Genomic DNA, 22,470 nt, shown 5'->3' on the forward strand with positions numbered 1-22,470 from the left:
CAGCAGCAGCGTGCTCGACCACCACTCCATTTAAACTCCTCTTCACTGCGGTCACACAGCGAGGACGGAAAGAGGGGCTCAGGACCCATGTCCTAGTGATCTGTGATCAGTGCCATTTGTGGGAAAAGCCCTTTGCCATTAAAATGACAATATACGTAACAAATAATCATATCTATAAAAAATTTCTATGGGGGAGGAGAGTAAAAGGTCATACTGAATCAACAGAAGGAAGAACGGCCTAGACATTCTTAAATGGTTATGCTACGGTAATACTACATTAGGTGCTTTAATTTTAGAGGAAATATTTCTTCACACTTAATTAGATGGATAATGCACAGCGTGTAATGAGGGGCAGTGGTCTAATGAGAAGCTGATTAACCACAAATGCAGGGCAATGACAGTTCTACAACGATGGAGCTGTGGATTTCTGGAGAGCTTTCCAACTGAAACAATCACAGCAGCGGCTCTCGAGACTCCACAGGTACATCATCAGAGACATGGAAGCAGAAGAAACTCAAGCAATGCCCGAGTAAAGGAGAACCACCCAAACCGGGTAGATTTCCCTTTGACCCTTGGCAATTCAGGCAAGGGAGCCTTGCGGAGATGAAGGTATGACTCACACCCTTGCCAGCTAGCAAGCTGAGAAGCAAAAGCGACTTGTGTTACTTTCTACCCACGAGCCTTTGCCGTTGAACTCATACCTGTGAAGTTGACATGCGAGAGGTATCTTGTCGACCAGTTAGGTCAGATGAAGAGACATTAACAGGAGCACCACGATGCAGCCTCATACTCACTTTCCGTTCACGTTCCATACCGGACACGGGTCTGGGGGAGGTGTTGGCTGTTAAAATCAAGAGTAAATATCAGGAATTTTTTGGAGTAGTGAATGAATATGTCTCCCGGGTATTCCAGCTGCTGCAACATTCAGTACAACCCAACTACAAGAGAAGAGACAGGAGCAAAGTGCAGAGACAGGACATGAGTAAATCAAAGGTGCAGCCTTCCTACACAGGTCTCCATCCAGCATTGTGTAGTACACAAAGCGGTCCCTTTCAATCTTTCATAAAACTGAAAAAGAAATGTCAGAAAGCCAACGGAAATGCATTTAAAGGGTGCACAATCCTTGCTGCTATGGATGCAAAGCCACCAAGGACCAGTGCATACACAAGGACTGAAGGGGGAAGAGCAACTATGGAAAGGATGACTTGTCTCACTTCAGCAAATGGCATTTATCATATAGAAAAAGTTAATACCAAGAACTTACTAATGTATTGTGATTGTCCATATTGCTTCCTTTGCAGGCTTGATCCATTTTTCCATCACATTATGCACTGCTTGTTTCCATGGTTATGACCACCCTGCAAACTAGCAGCAGTGGTCGTGCTTGCACACAATAGGAAAAAGTGCTTGCCTCTCTGGTGGCCCGGGACATGGGAGCACACATAGGCACGCAAGTGCAGCGGCCCCCATCCACCTCGTACCTGCGCTGCCATTTGCTGAAGCGAATCAACCGCTTTAGTAAAAGGGAACTGTAAATGCTTGGCTATGATTACGTTAATTCGACCATGAGAGTCCATTTTACAATCTCTGTCAGAGATCCACTCTGTCCCCAACACTGGATCAACATGGCACTTCTGTGACCGCATGTTGTCCTGTTTGGCAATCAAATAGGTTCCCTCCCTGCTAGCCCTGCCTCTCCGCTGGCTACATCCCCAATCATGATCCATCTGAGGGAATGCGGCTAGCGGAAGAATAACCCATACGATAAGCTGAAGGCCCGAAGCGCCAAACTGATCCCGTCAGAGGAGGGAGTGGACCTCCATTCTCTGGGTCAGTACGATTACAGCAAGGTTTTTTTATTAAGTTTTTCTTCTTTTGCAGAATAAAAGCCTATACACACACACACTAAAAAAAAAAAGTTTTTGCATTGCAAAAACTTTATTTTTCTTTCTACGAAGTTGTGTGACGGCTTCGATTTTGTGGGATGACAGTTTTTATTGGTACCATTTTGGTGTACATAAGGCTAATTCCGTTTTATTTGGGTGGTGAATAGGCAAATAACAGCAATTCTTGTAATTTTTTTTAAAGGCGTTACATAACTGTGTACTGCGGGTCGTTACGGATGCAGCAATATGAAATATGTGGGAGGTGTTTTTTTTTTTTTGCAACTTCTTTCCCCTAAATCTTTCCAATGGAATAAGGTGCATTATTTATTTATTTTTTACACCACTTGCTAGTCCCACAAGGGGACTTTGACGTGCCATCCTCCGATTTAGGGCTCATGCACACGACCGTATGCATTTTGCAGTATACAAAAAATACGGATGACTTCCGTATGCATTCCGTATTTTGTGGAACGGAACAGCCGGCACCTAATAGAACAGTCCTATCCTTGTCCGTAATGTGGACAACAATAGGACATGTTCTATTCTTTTGTGAAATGGAAATACAGACATATGGAAACGGAATGCACGAAATACTTTTTTTTTTTTTTTTAAAACTCATTGAAAAGAATGGTTCCGCATACAGCCCACAAAAAAAATGGAATGGACACGGAAAGAAAGTACGATCGTGTGCATGAGCGCTTATACTGTCAGTATGATGCTGCCAGGTTCCGCCTTTGGCAGTGCATACACTGAGGGAAGGCCTGGGGCTTCATTAGGCCCACGGCTACCATAATAAGACATTGGCATCCTGTGATCTCATGCGCACAGGTGGCGATGCCTGACAGCGAGAGCTCCCTCCCTCTAAACCATGTAGATGCTGCGTTCGGTATTGGTCGCGACACCCAAGGGTTTAAACGGCCCAGATGGGCACTTATGTTGATCCGGACCAGTAAAAGCAGGAGTCCAGCTCTCATGCGAGTGTCGGGCTCCTGCAGGAGAACCATGCAACGCTCAGACCAGGCAGTCACCGTCCCCAAACACTTATAATTCTTTATTTAGTAAAACACAGGTCAATGATTGGGGCAAATATTAGGAAGGGAGCGTTAAGGAGTCACTGATCACCAGTTTGTTCATTTATCGGGTGAGGGTACTGTTGATGCAGGCAGCAAAACCTTAATTTGGGAGCAGATTGTCACGTGTAAACAGGGATCTCACGCCCAGAAACAATGATTCTATAGGGACAAGCGATCTCAGGCAATTATTGGGAACAAACCGTTCATGCTCAATAAGCACCTGGACAATCTGCTTGTGGGAAGGGGCATTACATGCACAACCCCTCCAATCTTCTCGTACGTATTCTTTGTGTGTTACCAGTAAAAGTCTAGTCATACCTGTGTGGGAGGTTGGTGTGAGTGGAGTGGGTGGCGTGACTTCCTGCGTCCCTCTTAGTCTCCCTGATGCAGTAGAGGGCAAGCCCCGGACTGCAGGATTCCTTGTGTGTCTCAGGCGCTCTTCTCGCTCTCTTCTCTCACGTTCTGCGTCTTCAGCAGCACGACTAGCACCCTATAAGGGGAAAGATATAGCCAGTCACCTCTGAGAAACAATGCACTGAGCCATCATGAAGATTTAGAATTTTAGCAACTGCTGCATGTGAATGTACCCTTAAGCTCCATCTAGAAGTGACTGAGGCCAGAGCGGTCCCCACATTCCTATTCCTATAAGGCTACACTGCTAACTGAACTGGGAAGCACTTCATGTATACAGCTTTCTCCATGAACCACCCTTAGGACAGAGGGTAAGCGTCTGATCAGTGGGGTCCGACCAATAAATATTTTTGGGAAAGCCACTAAACTATTACAGTGCATTGGGATTTTTACTGCCTACCTATTAAGTTCTGTTTTACAAGGCCACAGGCTACCACAGCTACAGATCGAATCCCTGTGATTTAACTGTGGGGGTGCCTGATCAGAGGGGATCCTCTCCCTCTTACTGCCGAGACGTTGTGGTGTGAGGAGTTAAAGGGGTTGTCCGGGATTGGGGACATGGGTCTACATGTACAATGGTCCCCTAAATATTACATTCATGCCTGTCCTTCCCTTACCAGACATTTCTGATGGCCCTTTTTCACTTCACAAATTTTCAGCCGGAAGTGCAGTTTCTATCACAGTCAGTGACGTACCGGGTCCCTTTCTGCATAGCGAAGCCTCTCCTTCCGCTTCACAAGGAGCACGGTGACGTAACAGTCAGCCTCTAATTATTCCAAGCGCATGGAGGGGATTTAACTATGCGGCAACAGAAGCGCTAAGCCACGCACCCTCGCAGCGAGAAGCCACGCCCATCTCAGCGCTAAGCCACACCCCTCGCCGAGCAGGGCGCATTCTTAGTAAGGAAGGAGGCGTTTAGCTGCGCTGGGACCCAGAAAGCATTGAGGCAGGAAGTTACCGCACACAAACAGAAAGGTAAACAATCAGTGGGGGACTGTAGGAGCCCTGCTGAAGTGTAGAAAATACCTAAAAACATCTGGGGGGGACCTTCAAACCGCTATTAATAGTGACTTAACTAGTTTTAAAAAAAAAATCTTGATCCCGGACAACCCCTTTAAAGGACCGGGATCAGAGTGATCTTTATGTCTATGCTCTGTTTTCTATCCCTTATATGCCTTCAGTTGGTGCATTAAAGGTTTCTTACAAGAAAACCCTGTCTCCAGGGCAGATTCCTTTATATAAGGGCATCTGTAGGAAACCACTCGCCCTGCATTTCTCCTGCTCAGGATGTGCCCTTTATACAGGTGGCAATGCCTCCCTGCTGCACCACGTGACTACAGCCACACCTAACGTCTACTGGATACAGTCAATCAGGTGACAGCAATCACAAGCTACTCTGGACTGAATAAAGCTATGTTCACATCTGCGGCTCAGATTCTTTTTTCTTTTTTTTTGTCCAATGCAGGAACATTCAAGTGCTGGATCTGGGATGGACACAAATAGAGTCCTTTGGAACCTATTGCAGATAATAGGCTACGTCAAGATTCCATTATGGTTATTCTGACAGACAAAATACCACTGCATGTGGAATATATGAGGGAGCCTTCTAATGAGCATCCACCATAGATATGAAATTGTGGAGCATGCAACTCCATTCTTCTTGCCAAAATGATGGGACACCACAATGGAACACTATTAGAACCTACTGTAAGTCCAAGATGTCTGCCAGGTGCCACTGGTGTCATCAAGTGACGGATTGGGCAATGCATTATGGTTTCCATTTATAAGAGAAACTATGATGCATATTTGAACAGAGCCTTAGGGGGGTTGGATGTATGTCCAGGGATCCCCACTTTAATAAGGTGAGATCCCATAAATTTGTCCAGTTGGAAACCCAATGAGGCTACTTCTAAAAATGAAGAGGACCTGTGTCTCTCCTGACATGTCCGACTTGCATTCCCCATGTAGAGCATCTGTTCTTAAAAGGGAATGTGTCATCAGAAAAGGACCTTAGAACTTGTAGAGTGCCTGCAAGGTATTGGAGAAGAAATAAAAGATTTCCATGTCGACTCACTGTTACTCAGTGGTCCTTCAGAAAGTTATGACCGCACTAGAAGCACGTCCAGATAATGAGCTCACTCTGGAGTATGGACAATGTTGTGCCAATCCTCTATTATTTCTACTAAGGGCTCTTTCACACGAGCGGATGCCGGGCGGCTAATCCACTGCGTTAAAGAGAGCCAAGTCCTGCTCCGGACAGCAGAGACACGGAGCAATAACATGACTGATAATGCTCCGTGCCTCTGTGACCTTTTTACTACAAAATCAGTGAGATAAAGTTGTCACCGTGATTTTGTAGTACAAAGATCACAGAGAGGCACGGAGCATTATCAATCATGTTAATGCTCTGTGACTCTGCTGTCCGGAGCAGGGCTTGGCTCTGTTTCACGCAGCGGATTACCCGCACGGCATCCGCACGTGTGAAAGAGCCTTAAAGGGACTCTGTCACCACTTTCTAACCCCCCCTTTTAAAACTATTGTTCTCTCCATGCCGCCCTTGTGATTACAAAGGTGTTGTTATAACATAAATTCGCCGTCTCGTTTTGATAAAAAACGAGATTTTTGTGAACTCACCTTGTAAAATCTCTTTCTCGCTTTATTCATTGGGGGACACAGGACCATGGGTATAGCTTGCTGCTGCCACTAGGAGGCGACACTAGGCTGAAAGCTGTTTGCTCCTCCCCTGCAGGCTATACCCCCTCCAGCCTGGAGAGAGCATATCAGTTTGTGCTTCAGCAGTAGGAGAAACATACCGAAACAAAACAAAACAGGAAGACCACAGTCCAACCAAACAACCGAACCTGACCTCAGTCCCAACCGGTAACTTGGACCACTGGTCTCAGTAGAAACCAACAACAATGGGTGGGTGCTGTGTCCCCCAATGAATAAAGCGAGAAAGAGATTTTACAAGGTGAGTTCACAAAAATCTCGTTTTCTCGCTCATATCATTGGGGGACACAGGACCATGGGACGTCCTAAAGCAGTCCCCAGGGTGGGAAAACCGCTGACTCCACCTCCACAGTCGAGCCACTACACTGCGGCCTGTAAGATCCTACGGCCAAGAGCAGCATCCGCCGATGCGAACGAATGCACCTTGTAGAACTTGGTGAAGGTGTGCAACGAAGACCAAGTCGCTGCCTTACACAATTGAGACGCCGAAGCGTGGTGAAAGTGTGCCCAAGAAGCCCCGACCGCCCTGGTCGAGTGAGCCGTGACGCCAGGCGGAGGAACCCTGCCTTTGGAGCGGTAGGCCTCGTGAATGGCCGATCGAATCCACCGAGCAATCGCCACCTTGGATGCCGCCAAACCCTTCCGAGGACCCTCCGGAACTAGGAACAGAGAGTCCGCTCGCCGAAAGGAGGCTACCGCGGCCAGGTAGATCCGTAAGGCCCGCACCACATCCAGACGATGAAGCGCCACTTCCCTAGGATGAGAAGGTTTAGGGCAAAGCGAGGGGAGGACAATGTCCTCATTGACATGGAACGCCGACACCACCTTCGGCAGAAACGACGGCACCGTCCGGAGCACCACCTTATCCTGATGGAACACCAAGAAAGGCTCCTTGCACGACAGTGCCGCCAGTTCCGACACCCGACGGATGGACGTAATGGCAACCAGGAATGCCACCTTCCACGACAACATGCGGAGGGAGACTTCCCTCAGGGGTTCAAACGGCTCGGACTGAAGTGCCACCAGCACCAAATTCAGGTCCCAGGAATGCAACGGCGGCCGATATGGAACCGCGGTGTGCGCAACACCCTGCATGAAGGTCTTGACGGGCCCCAGCACTGCCAGCGTACGCTGGAAAAAAATGGAAAGGGCCGAAACCTGCCCCTTCAGCGAACTTAGGGACAGACCCAGCTCCAAACCTGCTTGAAGAAAGGCCAACACCGTAGGGAGGGAAAAACTCCTGGAGGGGAGGTCCTTGTCCTCACAGAATTTCAAGAACGACCTCCACGTACGATAGTAGATCCTCGCCGAGGAGGGCTTCCGAGCCATAATCATCGTTCGAACGACCGCATCCGAGAAACCCCTGGTCTTCAGCAGGAAGGTTTCAATAGCCACGCCGTCAAACGCAGCGTATGTAAACCCTGGTGGAAGACTGGGCCCTGCGAGAGCAGGTCGGGCCTGAGTGGAAGAGGCCACGGCGCGTCCCCCAGGAGCAGAACGAGCTCCGAGTACCAAGCTCGGCGCGGCCAGTCCGGGGCAATCAGGAGCGTTTGAACACCCTCCATCCTGATTCTGCGAAGAATCCGCGGTAGGAGCGGCAGTGGCGGGAATACATACAGAAAATTGAAGTCGCCCCACGGTGCCACGAGTGCGTCTACGTCGTAGGCCATCGGATCCCTTGCGCGAGACAGGAAGCACGGGAGTTTGTGATTCAACCGAGATGCCATTAGGTCCACTTCCGGGCGACCCCACCGGAGGCAAAGGTCCTCGAACACCTCCGGGTGGAGAGCCCACTCCCCCGAATCCACCGTCGTTCGGCTGAGGAAATCCGCCGTCCAATTGTCCACACCTGGGATGAAGACCGCCGAGACCATCGGGACATGGGCTTCCGCCCACTGCAGAATCCTCGCGGCCTCGTCCATCACCGGTCCGCTGCGCGTCCCCCCCTGGTGATTGATGTAGGCGACCGCTGTGGCGTTGTCCGACTGTATCCTGACCGGACAGCCCCGCAAATCGGTGGTCCAATGGCAAAGGGAGAGGTAGATGGCCCGGAGCTCCAGGATATTGATGGGTAGTCTGGACTCCGACAGAGACCAGACACCTTGGGCTGTCCGAGTACCGAAGACCCCTCCCCAACCGCGGAGGCTGGCGTCGGTCGTAATCACCGTCCATGACACCGGCAGGAACGACTTCCCTGACGACAGGTTGTCCGGAATCATCCACCAGGCGAGAGCCTCGCGAACGGGCTGAGGCAGCGAGATCCTGAGGTCCAGTGAATCCCGGGACTTGTCCCAGGAGGACAGGATGAGCCGCTGAAACACCCTGGTGTGGAACTGGGCGAACGGTACCGCCTCGAATGAGGCCACCATCAGCCCCAGAACTCGCATGCAGTTGCGAATCGACACCTTGCGATGCCGGTTGAGCAGAACCACTGCATTCTGAATGCCCAATCTCTTGTCCAGAGGGAGACGGACCACGGCGGCCTCGGAATCCAACGTCATACCCAGGAACCTGATCCGAGTGGTCGGAAACAGGCATGACTTCCTTCGGTTGAGAATCCAGCCGAAGCGAGTGAGCGTGCTCATCGTAATCCGAAGGCTGTCTGCGCATTGCGGCGCTGACGGGGCTTTGACTAAGATGTCGTCCAGGTATGGGAGAAGGGTAATGCCCCTGGACCGCAGGATCCCCAGAAGTGGTGCCAGAACCTTCGTGAACACCCGCGGGGCCGTCGCCAGACCGAATGGTAGCGCGACGAATTGGAAGTGATCCGACTGGATGGCAAATCGGAGGAAACGTTGGTGCATGGTAGCAATAGGTATGTGGAGATACGCATCCTGTACGTCCAAAGACGCCATGTGCTCCCCCTGCACCAACGAGGCTACAACGGAACGAAGGGATTCCATTCTGAACCTCTGAACCCGCAGATAGCGATTCAGAAGCTTGAGGTCCAGCACCGGTCTCACATCGCCCTCCTTCTTGGGGACCACAAACAGGTTGGAATAAAAACCTGTGAAACGCTCTTCTGGAGGTACCGGAGAAATAACCCCCCGCAGAAGTAAGGACTGGACGGCGTTCAAGAAAGCCGCGGCCCGGACGGGATCCCTGGGAGGCTGGGAAGGGAAGAAACGGTTGGGGGGAAGGGACCTGAATTCTATTTTGTAGCCCGAGGAAACTACCTCGAGCGCCCATGCGTCCGGAATGTGGGCGTGCCAAATGTCCTGGAACAGGAGAAGACGCCCCCCCACCTGAGAAGGTGGGGACAAACCTTCATGCGGAAGGCTGCTTACCTGGCGCTGTGCGAGGTTGCTGGGCACGTGGACGCCAAGCCTGCTGGGGCTTAAAGGATGGGCCCTTCCGCCGATCCTGGTTGGGTGGTCCCGCCGCGGAGGTGGGGGCTGAACGGGTGCCCGAGAAACGGCGAAAGGACTGGAAGCGTGAGGACGCAGGCCTGGACTGAAAAGGCCGCTTCGCTTTGGGTTGGGGCAGATGGGTGCTTTTGCCACCCGTAGCTTCTGAGATTATGACATCCAGTTTCGGCCCGAAAAGCCGAGCCCCAGAAAACGGGAGCTTTAGGAGAGAGCGTTTAGAGGAAGAATCAGCCTTCCAGGCCTTGAGCCATAACTCCCTGCGTACCGAGGTGGCGAGAGCTGAGGCACGAGCGACCATCGATCCAGCATCCAGTGCCGCTTCACAGATATATTTTCCCGCATGTGAAATTTGGAGCGCAGACAATTCGAGCTCAGCAGGCGGGAGGTTGGACAAAATGTCCTGGCTTAACCGGACGGACCACTCCGAAACCGCCTTGGCTACCCAGGCGGATGCGAAAATCGGACGCAGCGCCGAACCGCTCGCCGTAAAGATTGACTTGGAGAGCGACTCTACGCGACGGTCCACCGGGTCCTGGAGTGACGAACCATCCGCTACCGGAATGGTCGTAGATTTTGCCAGTCGAGCCACCGGCGGATCCACCTTCGGCGGGGAGGACCACAGTTCCACTGTCTCGCGTGGAAAGGGGTAGAGAAGGTCCAGGCGCTTTGGGATAACAAAACGCAAACCTGGCTGGTCCCAAGCCTTCTTAACCACAATAGAAAAATCCTCGTGCAAGCCTTAGGAGTCTGTTTCGCAACGCAGAAACGACACCCCTTGTTGGCTAGTGGAGGGAAGATCCTCCTGAACCCGGAAGGTATCCCTTATTGCCGAAATCAGGCTATCCACCATGGAAGCAATCTGAGAAGAGTGCTCCAGATCCATATCCGCATCAGAATCCCCGAGCTCACCCTCTGACAGTGCGTCGCCTAGCAGGGAGGACGCCTGTGACTGGGATCCAGTAGCAGGGGGGGATGCAGAGGCGTCAGAGGAGGAACGGTTACCTGCTCTGGGGCGCTTACTAGGAGGTCTGCCTCTGGTTTGCGTGCAATGCGGTTGCGCGGATTGCACCGGTGGCGATTTCTCTACCAAACGACCCAACAGAGAAAGGGTGGAATGGGAAACCTTAGAGAGGTCCTCCACTGCCCGAGACAGGGACCTTGCCCAGTCTGGTTCCCCCTGAACAGGGCGATCTAAGGCTTCTGTGGGCTGCAGTGTTCTAGGGGGATTGCTCTGCGTGGGCTTCTGACAAGCCGAGCACAGTGAGAGTGACTGGCCCCGAGGGAATTTGGCTGAACACACTGAACAGGCATAGTGAGTGGTCACACAGGTTGCCTGAGGGGGGTCAGTGGCTGGGTCAGACATGGTTTGATATCCTGCTGAACGGGGTATCTATCTCCTACCAGAGTGGAGCGGGAGCCAAGGTCCTGTGTCCACCACGCTGCGCTGAGAGGAAGAGGAAGTTTCAGCGGGGCGGGAGAATAAGCCACGCCCCCTGACAGCCCGGGAGCGGCAGGATAACGAAGAGGGCCGCAAGCGCCGCCCACCCCTGTGCACGTGACCGCAGCCACGGCCAGCGTGCCTAAGTCCCCGATAATATGGCTGCTCAGAAGGGGCCGCTTCGCTGCAGCAGAGGGGAAGAGCCCGACACCGCCGTGCGGCCGCGAAGATCCCGGCGCGCCGCGAATAGCGCATCTGCCCTGCGCAGTGCCGTCTGCGACCGCACGGAAGACGCTGCCGTGCGCGATGCAGCGGCGAAGAACAGAGGGAGACGGAGCGTACAGATCCGCGACAGGTGCCGGCGGAACTCACCGGGTGCGGGAGCGCGGGCGGGCGGGCAGGCAGACGGGCGGGCGCTCAGGGGCACTGGTGCCGTGCAGTACGGCACGCTGTTATACTGTGAGTGGGGGGGAGGCTAGGGGAAGTCACTTACCTATCTTCATCTGTAGACTTCACCCTCAGTTGAAACACCAGCAGGACCACCCTACGACCGCTGGCACAAGGCAACAGGGGTCCGGGCAGAAGAGGGCTGAAGAAAGGGTAGTCCTGTAGCTGGGGGGAAGCAGGGGAGCGAGGCTGCCCTGGTCCGCTTTTTCTTCTTGGGGCGGCAAGGCGGTGGACGAGGTACACCGGCCCGCCTCCCGGGGGTGCAGGGACGCAAGCGAGGTGTGTCTGGAAAAAATAAAAAATAAAATAAAATAATCAAAATGCCACCCTGCAAAGCAGGGAGGTCTGCCTCTTATGACACTAAGCTAAAAACTGATATGCTCTCTCCAGGCTGGAGGGGGTATAGCCTGCAGGGGAGGAGCAAACAGCTTTCAGCCTAGTGTCGCCTCCTAGTGGCAGCAGCAAGCTATACCCATGGTCCTGTGTCCCCCAATGATATGAGCGAGAAATACCTTTTATGTAACCTGTCAATCTCTTTGGATAAGGTGCCCAGGGCGTTTCTGAGGGTCTGAAGCTGCCACCCGCCGCCGTTGGTGCCCAGCTCCTCCCCTGATCCTTTCAGCGCGCGCGCACTTCGCTCAATGAGGCTGATTCTAAATGTCCGCACCGGCGCATCAGGCACAGGCCTGTGTGCACGATCTTTGAAAAGGAGGAGGGGGCACTGACTGAGCGAGAGCCGGAGGCGGATTTCTTTACTTTCAGGCGGCGCTGAAAGGATCAGGGGAGGAGCTGGGCACCAACGGCGGGCGGCAGCTTCAGACCCTCAGAAACGCCCTGGGCACCTTATCCAAAGAGATTGACAGGTTACATAAAAGGTATTTTTATCAAAACGAGACGGCGAATTTATGTTATAACAACACCTTTGTAATCACAAGGGCGGCATGGAGAGAACAATAGTTTTAAAAGGGGGGGTTAGAAAGTGGTGACAGAGTCCCTTTAAGAGTTTATGAATCAATTGCCAGCAGTGTGCAAAAAAATAAAAGGTCCAACTGGGTGTTAACAGTGAGGGAGGTGTGTCCCTGCATGGTCTGACACAATCCGACGGGCCAGGGACACCCCCAACTGGTAAACACCCAGCAGGACCTTTATTGCAAACTACTGGCAATTCATTCATAAACTTCTAGTAGGAATGACTGAGGAATAGCAAGAGCATCCAGATGAGTCCACTGGTAAATAAACCAAGCTGGTTTAGCAGGTATCTTCCTCCTTATGATACTGGACGGCAGAGAAGCAGAATTGTATTTTATATTCAGTTCCCGGAATTATACTCACAAACTTCAGCATGTTCCAATCAAACACATAATCGTAGGAGAATCCCTGACGGTGGAAGAGATTCCTGAAGAGCTGCCTTAAGTAAGAATAGTCTGGCTTGTCATCAAAACGTAGGGACCGACAGAAGTTCAGGTACGTGGCAAACTCCGCTAAAAACAGAAATGAGAAGAAAAGCGTTGAAAAGAACATCCTCATGTCCTGACATCAGCGGTGAGAATCTATTCACATTTCCACAGCTGACTGGAGATATTTACAGGAGGCAGCTATAGGTTAGACACGGGGCAGGCAAGGTTGGCCAGCTGGAAAACCACTGCAGTAATGGGAAACGTTCTGACGATGAAAGGGCGAACAAGAAACCAACCCAGTGACGCCTTCACCTCCATGAATCATTTCATCCCCTTCATTGTTTACCAGGTAAACAATGGAGGGGCCCTTCAATCAGCTGATAAGGGAGGAGGGTGCCAAGTCCCTCACCGATCAGATATTGATGCCATATTGTAAAAGATAGGTCATCAATATTAGAGTCCTGGAAAACCACAGGAGATCTTCAGGTTAGGCTCAACCGAACAAAAAAAAAAATAATAATTGAAAACCCCCCCAAAAACTTCAAGATCTTTTAACCTGGACATTTTTCATGTGAACGTTCTGTTAAATAACTGGCACAAAGATGGTGCTCCGGTACCACAAGTTCTGCCACTTATTCTTCTAGATTGAGTGAGGGCTGCTGTGCAGAGAAAGACTAAAGTACTGCAGTACTAAATCACTACTGCAGACCCTTCATTCTCATGATCAGTGGGGTTCCCAGAGGGCGGATGCCCCTCAATCATCACTTTATAGGATAAGGTAAAAGAAAAGTAAAATTTGGAAACTAACAATCTGAAGTGTAAAGAGCCAAGCCAGAGAGGACTGGTCCCGATATATTTTCTTCAGAGTGCTAATGCTGTATACTTACACGGATAGCTTTTACACAGAACCTCTATGGGCGTAGACATCTTTTTCTCACTGATGCGCTCGTATTTTTGTCGTTTGGTGGCTGCTTTTAGTCCTTGCCATGGTAGTGAACCAAGGTTGAAATACATCAGCACATAACCCAACGACTCCAGATCATCCCGGCGAGATTGTTCTGTGGAGAAAGATAGTGATTTATATTATTACATCGTCAATGCAGAAAACTGGGATGTCGGGCATTGTATGAAGGAGGGAGAAAGAAAACTAGAAAGTTTGTAATCACCATGTAGTCACGAGGATACAATACCTCATAAGGGTACGTCTACAGAGCGGCATTCAAACCTTAACTAGCTACCCTTTTTAATTTTAAGGGGTAATCCCATCAAACCTCTTATTTACTGCATATCCACCGGTCTAGGACAGGAGTCCCTGACAGCTGCATCCAGATGGAAAAATGAATGGAGAGGCTGCCTGCGAGCTCATCAGTTTCCATCACCCCCACAGAAGTGAATGGAGAGAGCCGAACAAATAATTAGCTTGTTGCCGCAGGAGAAATCAACCTTCCTCATCTGCTACCTCACCCAGGAATATTAGGCATAAATTGCAAATTTGCTATTGCAATTTTAAAAGCATAAAGGGTCGCCCCGTCATCACACTAATCCGCCTGATCCGACCTCAGATGTGGCGACGCTCCTGCACGATTGGCAGTGCAGTTTCCGAGGCAATCTGAGGACAGTGGACAGATCCTGTTCTACGTTTCTCATGACAAATGTAAAAATTGAAAGTCAAACATCATATAGTACATGACAACGTCTGCTAGATTTATATCAAGCTGGCAGCTCAAGGGGAGTGTTTTCTGCTGCTGTCTGTGATCTCCCCATCACAGCTCAGGAGGCGTGTCCTTTCTGCTGCAGCCCTCTCCCTATCACAGCTCAGGAGGCGTGTCTTTCTGCTGCAGCCCTCTCCCTATCACAGCTCAGGAGGCAGTTGAAGGATGGAGCTGAGATAGTAACATAAGGGCAGATTTATTAAGACCGGAGTTTTAGACTCCAGTCTTAATAAACCCCTAAGCTGGTGGTGGATCCCTCAAAGTTATGAAGAGACACTGAATGTGTGGCCTCTCTCAGTGAGCTGGACGGAGATATTAGAAAAAGAGCAAACAGCAGGTGGCGCTGGACAGATGTAATTGAATAACTCAGTAGCTATAACACATTTCTAATTACATGCGATAACCAAAGTATTCAGATCCAGGTGCTGGTTTGAAAACTGTAGAATGTTCCGTGGGACAACCCCTTTAAAGAGGTTGCCCAGTCACATAACAGTATTTAGAGACTTAGAATGTCATAAAAAACAAAAACAAAAACGAATCATACCCGTCTTACAGATCCCGTTCAGCCGCTACTTCCTGCTCCCTCTTGAATATATGTGACTGTTGCAGCCAGTCACTCTGAAGCCAGTGATTGGCTGCAGCACTTATATAGGAGCAGGAAGCAGAGACTATCGGGTGCCCCAGGGGGCACTGGATCGACAAGGTGTCTTTACAACAAGCCATACCTATTCCCAGGTGAGTGTTTATGGAGGCGTATCGGGCGGTGCCAGTCAGGTTCTTGTTTTCACGGTAAGGGATATGCTGGTGTGTTCTGGCATCTCGATACTTCTTTGCAAGTCCAAAATCAATGATGTAGACCAGGTTTCCTTTCTTCCCAAGGCCCATGAGGAAATTATCAGGCTTAACGTCACGATGGATGAAGTTTTTGGAATGAATGTATTCAATGCGACTAATCTGGGAAAACAAGATGGCGAGCACAAGTGAGAATTCACACCAAGCCATAGCCAACCCTTTCTCTCACTGGGATGTGTGGACATCTAAAACCCAACACAATAATATAGTATGATATATGAAGTACCAGACATTACAGCTATTCACAACACTCCAGATATGGGACAGCACAAAAACTCTCCAAAAATCGTTATATTATGGGAAATACAAGCAGATATGTCAGAAGAGACAACCAGTTCTCTAAGGGCTCTTTCACACTTGCGTTCTTGTCTTCTGGCATAGAGTACCGTCGTCGGGGCTCTATGCCGGAAGAATCCTGATCAGGATTATCCCCATGCATTCTGAATGGAGTGAAATCCGTTCAGGATGCATCAGGATGTCTTCAGTTCCGGAACGGAACGTTTTTTGGCCAGAGAAAATACCGCAGCATGCTGCGCTTTTTGCTCCGGCCAAAAATCCTGAAGACTTGCCGCAAGGCCGGATCCGGAATGAATGCCCATTGAAAGGCATTGATCCGGATCCGGCCTTAAGCTAAACGTCGTTTCGGCGCATTGCCGGATACGACGTTTAGCTTTTTTAGAGTGGTTACCATGGATGCCGGGACGTTAAAGTCCTGGCAGCCATGGTAAAGTGTAGCGGGGAGCGGCATACTTACCGTCTGTGCGGCTCCCGGGGCGCTTCAGAGTGACGTCAGGGCGCCCCACACGCATGGATGACGTGATCACATGGCACGTCATCCATGCGCATGGGGCGCTCTGACGTCACTCTGGAGTGCCCCGGGAGCCGCGCGGACTGTAAGTATACCGCTCCCCCGCTCCTACTATGGCAACCAGGACTTTAATAGCGTCCTGCGGTGCCATAGTAACACTGAAAGCATTTTGAAGACGGATCCGTCTGCAAATGCTTTCAGTACACTTGCGTTTTTCCGGATCCGGCGTGTAATTCTGGCAAATGGAGTACACGACGGATCCGGACAACGCAAGTGTGAAAGAGGCCTAACCCGGCGCCGTACATGTATGGCGATCGAGCAAAGTGCAAACATCACATCCACTGGTGCGTGCAGCGGGCGCCATGGCTGGCGGAGACATAACTGCATGAAAAGAAAAGCTGGAGGCAAAAAATGGAAAGAACAGGTCTGAGAGATGGACAGGACACAAACCCTCTCTGGCTGGGGGGCAAAGTGCTACAATAGAGGCTCTCACAGACTTTACGTCTTTTCCTTCTCATTCATCTTTGGGGTCGTTTCCCTGCTGTTTGGGTGCACCATGCGGAAGAAAATCTATCCTCATACCTTCTGTTCTCCGGGACCGCTCATTTACTTTCTGCATGAATTCCCATCCTGTCAGCAGGACTCCACTGCCTAATGTAAAGCCTTTAAGGACAACCTGCAGGACAAAGCCGAGGGCCACCGACAGGTAGACCTTCTCTCTATTTATTCCCTTTTCTTAGGCCTCATGCACACAAACGATGTCTGGGTCCATATCCGAGCCGCACTTTCTGCATTTCACTTCAAAGATGCTGCGCCATACCGTGGCCCCGGAAATTATTTTTTTTTTTTAGAACATTTCCTATTCTTGTCTTATGTTGACTTAAAAGGGTATTCTGAAATGTTTACCCTCTGGATAGGTCATCGGTATCTGATTGCTGGGGGTTCGACAGCCAGGATCCCCGCCGATTAGCTATTTGATAAGGCACCATCGCTCCTGTGAGCGCCACGGCCTTCTCTCAGCTCACCAAGCACAGCGCCATCTGTTGTATAGTGGTTGTCAGAGGTCGCGCTACATTTTTTCCGGAAGAGTAAAAATACTCCTCTTACCACTTTTGAGGAGTATTTTTAGCCGATGAGGAGTGCGAAAGTTGAAGTAATTTTAAATACATAATACACAGCCTACACTTGTTCACATCTGCGTTTGGAGCCTCCGCCACAGATTTTGTTAAAAAGACTGGACAAAAAAAATCCTTACATGCAGGTCTGGAAAAAGAGGGATTCCAAACAGAAACTGAACGGATCCCATCATAGTCACTGGAGTCTGTTTAGCTCTGTTCCTGTCAGTTAGGCAGAAATAAATAGTGGTGGTGGGCATGCAGGGAACCATTACTGGTCTAAATAACATGAGGCAATTATGACGAAGTGATAAAGTCCAGTCGAATATGACGGATCCTCCCTGTACTTTATCACCTGTCTATGACGCTTGTACAGGCGTTATTGCGACCTCTGGTGGTTGTGCTTGGTATCGCAGCTCAGCCCCATTCACTTCTATGGGGCCGAGCTGCACCCAGGCCAAATGACCAATATACATGTCCTCATACGGCTCATACGCTACTGTCTGAATCAACCGACTGGCGGGCCTCCATGATCAGATACTGAAGACAGGTTTCAGAAAACCCCTTTTATACACATAACTGGCACTGTAGGGCATGTTTAGGAGATGTGATATCACAATTCTTTTTTCCCCAGATACCCAGCTCCGTAGGGGCACTGTGCCCCACTGAATGCCAGTCAATAGCATCCGTACAGGGAGAAGGAGACGTCTCCTCCTCCACAGCTCAGCCGGATTACTTTTTTTTATATCTATAGGGCAAAATAGGTTTAAAAAAATAATAATATTGATCCCCTTATTTTACTTTGTGCAAACTAATTCTGCCCCAAAAAGTAAAAGGGGATCAGCGATTATTTTTTTTATAAACCCATTCTGCCCCATATATAAGGAAAATATAATCTTGCCGGGCAAGCTTGGCTCCTCCTGACTCACCATCTGGTCAGCGAGTAGCAGCACCGTTTTCAGGCTAAATTTCCTGGAGCAAAAGTTAAAGAGATCTTCAAGGCTTGGTCCCAACAACTCCATGACCATCACGTTGTAATCGCCTTCTGCACCGCACCACTTTATAGTTGGGATTCCCACTAGAAGGCAAAAGAGATGATTACTACCTCTAAAGATTGGCAAAGCTGCTGGGCATGACTGCTGCCCCCCATATTAAAGCAGCAGTGTGGCCACCCACTTGAGGCACCCCATGTCTTGTTTGCTACCTTAAAGGGGTTTACCAGGATAACTGTATTGACTTATTCTCAGGGTAGTTGTTCAACAATCGGTGGGGATCCGACACCCACCCGATCAGCTGTTCCCCGCAGCCGCTACGACTACCACTCACAATGGCGGCTCCGTTCCCAGTGGTAGTCCCAGCGCTTGCAGGTAAAAGCTGATCTTGGAGGAGTCGGGGGACGAACGCTCACTAACCTGATATCGCTGACCTAGCGTGAGAGTGAGCCAACACAGTTAGCCTGGTAAACCCCCTCAGGCTGCCCATACATCATAGATAGTGGTCAGTCAGCTGTCTCTCCTCACCCCCTCAACAGGGATGGGTGTTGGTGTGCCGACTTATCTCACCAATAATAAAACGATCGGCATGTTGAAATCAAACTGCCCAACCCTCCCCTGACATCCATTGACAGGGAAGAGTCGGGAAGGGACTATACACCATAGTTCAGGGATGCCTAACCTGCGGCCCTCCAGCTGTTGCAAAATTACAAACCCCAGCATGCCGTGATTACTGTAGGCTGTACAGGCCTGACGGGAGTTGTAGTTTTGCAATGGATGAAGGGCCGCAGGTTTGACATCTCTGCGGCAGATGGTCAGCTAGTCCAGTCGGAACTGGTCGGTTTTATTGACATTAGTGTGTACGGCCTGCTCAGCTCCAAGAATAAAATGACTGGGAATACTGATATCGAATTGCCTAACCCTTCTCTCCGATGACATGCGGCCACAGGGAAGAGTCGGGGAGCCACCGGACACTATAGATGGTCTGTCTGGTGAGTATGGCTAGCTTTGGCCCAGTACGTTTCTCACCCACTCACCTCCTCCTTGCATCATCTTGTAGATCTTGCTCTCGATATGGAGCTGAGGGTGTTTTGTTTTCACACATTCCAATTTGATGGCGACTTCCTCGGCCGCTGCAATGTCAGTGCCTGAAACATAGAGGGCATCATCAGCCAAACAGGATATGATTACACTAAAGACAACAGTGCGTAAAGTCATGTGTCATCAGTATGGCACACAACCCCCATGGTGTCTGCACAAACAACACTTCGTATCCCCGAGCATGACTCACTACCACTTCCCTTAATCCAGGAGGCCCAGAGATCAGAACATTATAGATCTGTGATGGCTAACCTCCAGCTGTGGTAAAACTACAACTCCCAAGATGCACACTTGCTCGGCTATTCTCAGAACTCCACAGAAATGAATGGAGCATGCTGGGAGTCGTAGTTTCACCACAGCTGGAGTGTCTTAGAAGTTAGCCATTACGGTTACAGATTGTGTACTACAGGAGGGGGCAGCTCATGGTGGCTTCCACCTTCATCAGACTTCTACAAGGTGTAAGGGCCTTGACTTGAAACAGAGAACTTCTGGAAAAAAGCAGGAAACCTCTAAAGCCGACTGCACCCGGTGAGACGTCTCACCTACCTAATGTTGGCGTGTAACACGTCTAACCATCAGGCAGTCGGATCGTTGCCTCATCTACACCCACAGCTGGCGAGACACCTTGCTATCTTCCCTTTTCTGTGAAAGTCTTCTCCTTGGAGTGGGCCATCACAAGTCATTTCTGCAGAGTATTGCGACACTACAAGCTTCTGCCAGAAGGAAGTGCTCGAGATCGCCCTATACAAAGGCCAGCTCGTGCAGAAACCAAAATATCTCTGCAACTTCCTGGAAAGTGGCAACCCATCAAAACATCACTAAGAAGACACAAAATGGAGCTTCAAGGGTTATTCCAGTTACTATTCATTGGATGGGACAGGAGATGCCTAACGGACCGATCCTGAGGGTCCCATTCCCTAGTCCTGATGCAGCAGCAGGCTGGGCATGTGCACGCTCAACCTGCCCTCTGTCTGGATTGGTTGGGGTCCGAGCAGATGACACCCATAGAACATTTAGTCCAGTGGACAGATAATATCGTTGAGTACCTGGAATAGCGGTACATGTCCATACTGCAGACCGCATTGTCATGAATTGGTCCGCAACACATGGGGCGTTGCGGAGGCACGGATCAGAAGCACTTTTGACGTATATGGCGGATCGTGGACAGATTCAAGGCAATGGGTTTCACACGCAATTTGCAGCATGAATCGCCCTTAAAGGGGTATTCCTATCTCAGACAATTGGGGCATATTGCTAGCACCCATTGTCTGATAGGTGCGGGTCCCACAAGAATGGAGCCGGGGAGGGTTGTGGCTGGAGGACCCCGGGTTTCCCGGGGTCCGTCCACCACCAGGCGCAGCTCCCTGCCTCTCCCATTAAAGTGAATAGTAGTGCACCGTGCATGCGCGGCCACCGCTCCCATTTATTTCTAAGGGGCCGACGGAAATAGCCGAGCCAGTGCTCGGCTATTTTCGGCGGCTCCATGGAAATGAATGGAGGGCGGCTGCGCATCCACGGTGTGCTCTCCTCAACTTTCTCTGCTTCGTTCTCCTTGTAGGAGGTGGGACCCGCACCTATCAAACAATGGGGGCATAGCCTAGCGATATGTCCCCATTGTCTAAGATGGGATAACCCCTTTAAGGTTACATGCACACAACCGTACTTTGGGTCCACATTTTTGGCGGATTGCACACAGACCCATACATTCCTATGGGGCGACTAAAAATACAGATGTCCCCGATGAGCTGTCCACCGATGTATCACTTCTCCGCAAATTATATGCGGACAAGAATAGGCAGATTGTAGCAGAGGGGGGATTTTTTATTTTTTTTATAAATTTTTTTTTTTTTTAATAAATCTGATTGCACACGGCTGGTATGCGAACTTTGCTGACTGAAAAACGGATATGTTCGCGTGCCTCTGAAACAAAGGGGTCGCCGTCCGGGAGTTTGAGAAAGGACAGCAGCTGCAGGAAACGCCACGAAATAAAACACAACCCCAAACATTAGGGCGTGTCCACAGGGGGCGCTGCGGAATCGTGGGAAGAAAATTCACAGCATTTGACCTAAGGAAGGTGGATAAAACGTAAAAAAAATGCCATAAAGGCAAAATACACAGAATCCGCGCAGAAAATGTGGCAAAATCTGGGGAGGATTTCTTACCACCCGTGTGGTTGACCCCTAAGACCCCCATACACATTACAGTATTATCAGCTCCCGACTCCCGATGGGGGGGGGGGGGGGGGGGGGAGGAATCAGGATTGGGCATGCTGGACTTCAACACCTGATCCTTTAGTTCTCTGGGATAAGCCGATCCCCAGGGTACACGCCAGATAAACTCTGTATGTGCTGACAACTACGGAAGGGGGTCCGCTGACACCTCCCATTTCTATGGGGTCATGCGCGGCATCCGGATTGGTCAGTGGATCCGCAAGGCAGTTCCACAAATCCGCTGACGAGTGAGAACTGCGCTGCGAGAAGGATCTGTAGTCTGCAGACGACATACCTACATGAGCCCTAAATCCCGTCACAACACTTGCCCCCGCCGGGCTTGGATCGTTTATGTGGAGCGACGCTCCCTACAACACGTGACGGCTGCAGCCAATTACTGCAGGACACCCCTTTAATTTCTTGGAGAGATGAGCCCCAGAAGGAGGGCATTGCAGCCTGACCATAACTTCCACAAGTGGTATCGAGGAATTGTACCAAATCACGTATCCCCAGGACCCCCCCGCCCTACAGGACACAAACCACACGAGGACCGAGCCGGCCACCGGATGAGGCGTCGGAAGCGGTTCACACAGGACGTGGTTAGGAAGTCTCCCCAGATCGCTCCCGGCCATTTTTGGGGTGATCCTCATCCTGCACCCCAAGTTATGGGGACACGAACCCCACTAGGTGGGCGAGTCCTGACCCATAAATGGAATGATGGGGAGCAGGTGAACCCCCCCAGTATCACCCCCTCATCTGGGGGGGCATCGGTTTATGAACATTGGTCCTGTGAAGTAAAGGCGAAGCCCAGGGACAGAGGAGGAGGCCACAGCCTCCATTACAGGAGTCCAGGGAAGGGTGGAGACCCCTCCCCCACAGCCTGGGCCTAGAGAGCCCCAAAACCCTACACCACAACCCCAGAGCTCCCGA

At 50.5% G+C, this 22,470-nt stretch overlaps 1 protein-coding gene across 2 annotated transcripts in view; it reads right to left on the bottom strand.

Moving 5' to 3' along the window:
- The window catches only part of CSNK1D (casein kinase 1 delta), a 44,592-nt gene that overhangs the window by 21,698 nt on the left and 424 nt on the right, over positions 1-22,470 (bottom strand). For both annotated transcript variants that reach the window (XM_044297069.1, XM_044297070.1), the window contains exons 2-8: positions 19,267-19,377; positions 18,167-18,315; positions 15,188-15,416; positions 13,638-13,808; positions 12,686-12,834; positions 3,278-3,449; positions 702-841 (exon numbers count right to left, since the gene is read on the bottom strand). In XM_044297069.1, the coding sequence (XP_044153004.1) occupies positions 702-841; positions 3,278-3,449; positions 12,686-12,834; positions 13,638-13,808; positions 15,188-15,416; positions 18,167-18,315; positions 19,267-19,377 (1,121 nt within the window). The remainder of the gene's footprint in view (positions 1-701; positions 842-3,277; positions 3,450-12,685; positions 12,835-13,637; positions 13,809-15,187; positions 15,417-18,166; positions 18,316-19,266; positions 19,378-22,470) is intronic.

This window comes from Bufo gargarizans, chromosome 6, assembly GCF_014858855.1.
Source record: "Bufo gargarizans isolate SCDJY-AF-19 chromosome 6, ASM1485885v1, whole genome shotgun sequence".
In the NCBI taxonomy this organism is placed as follows: domain Eukaryota; kingdom Metazoa; phylum Chordata; class Amphibia; order Anura; family Bufonidae; genus Bufo; species Bufo gargarizans.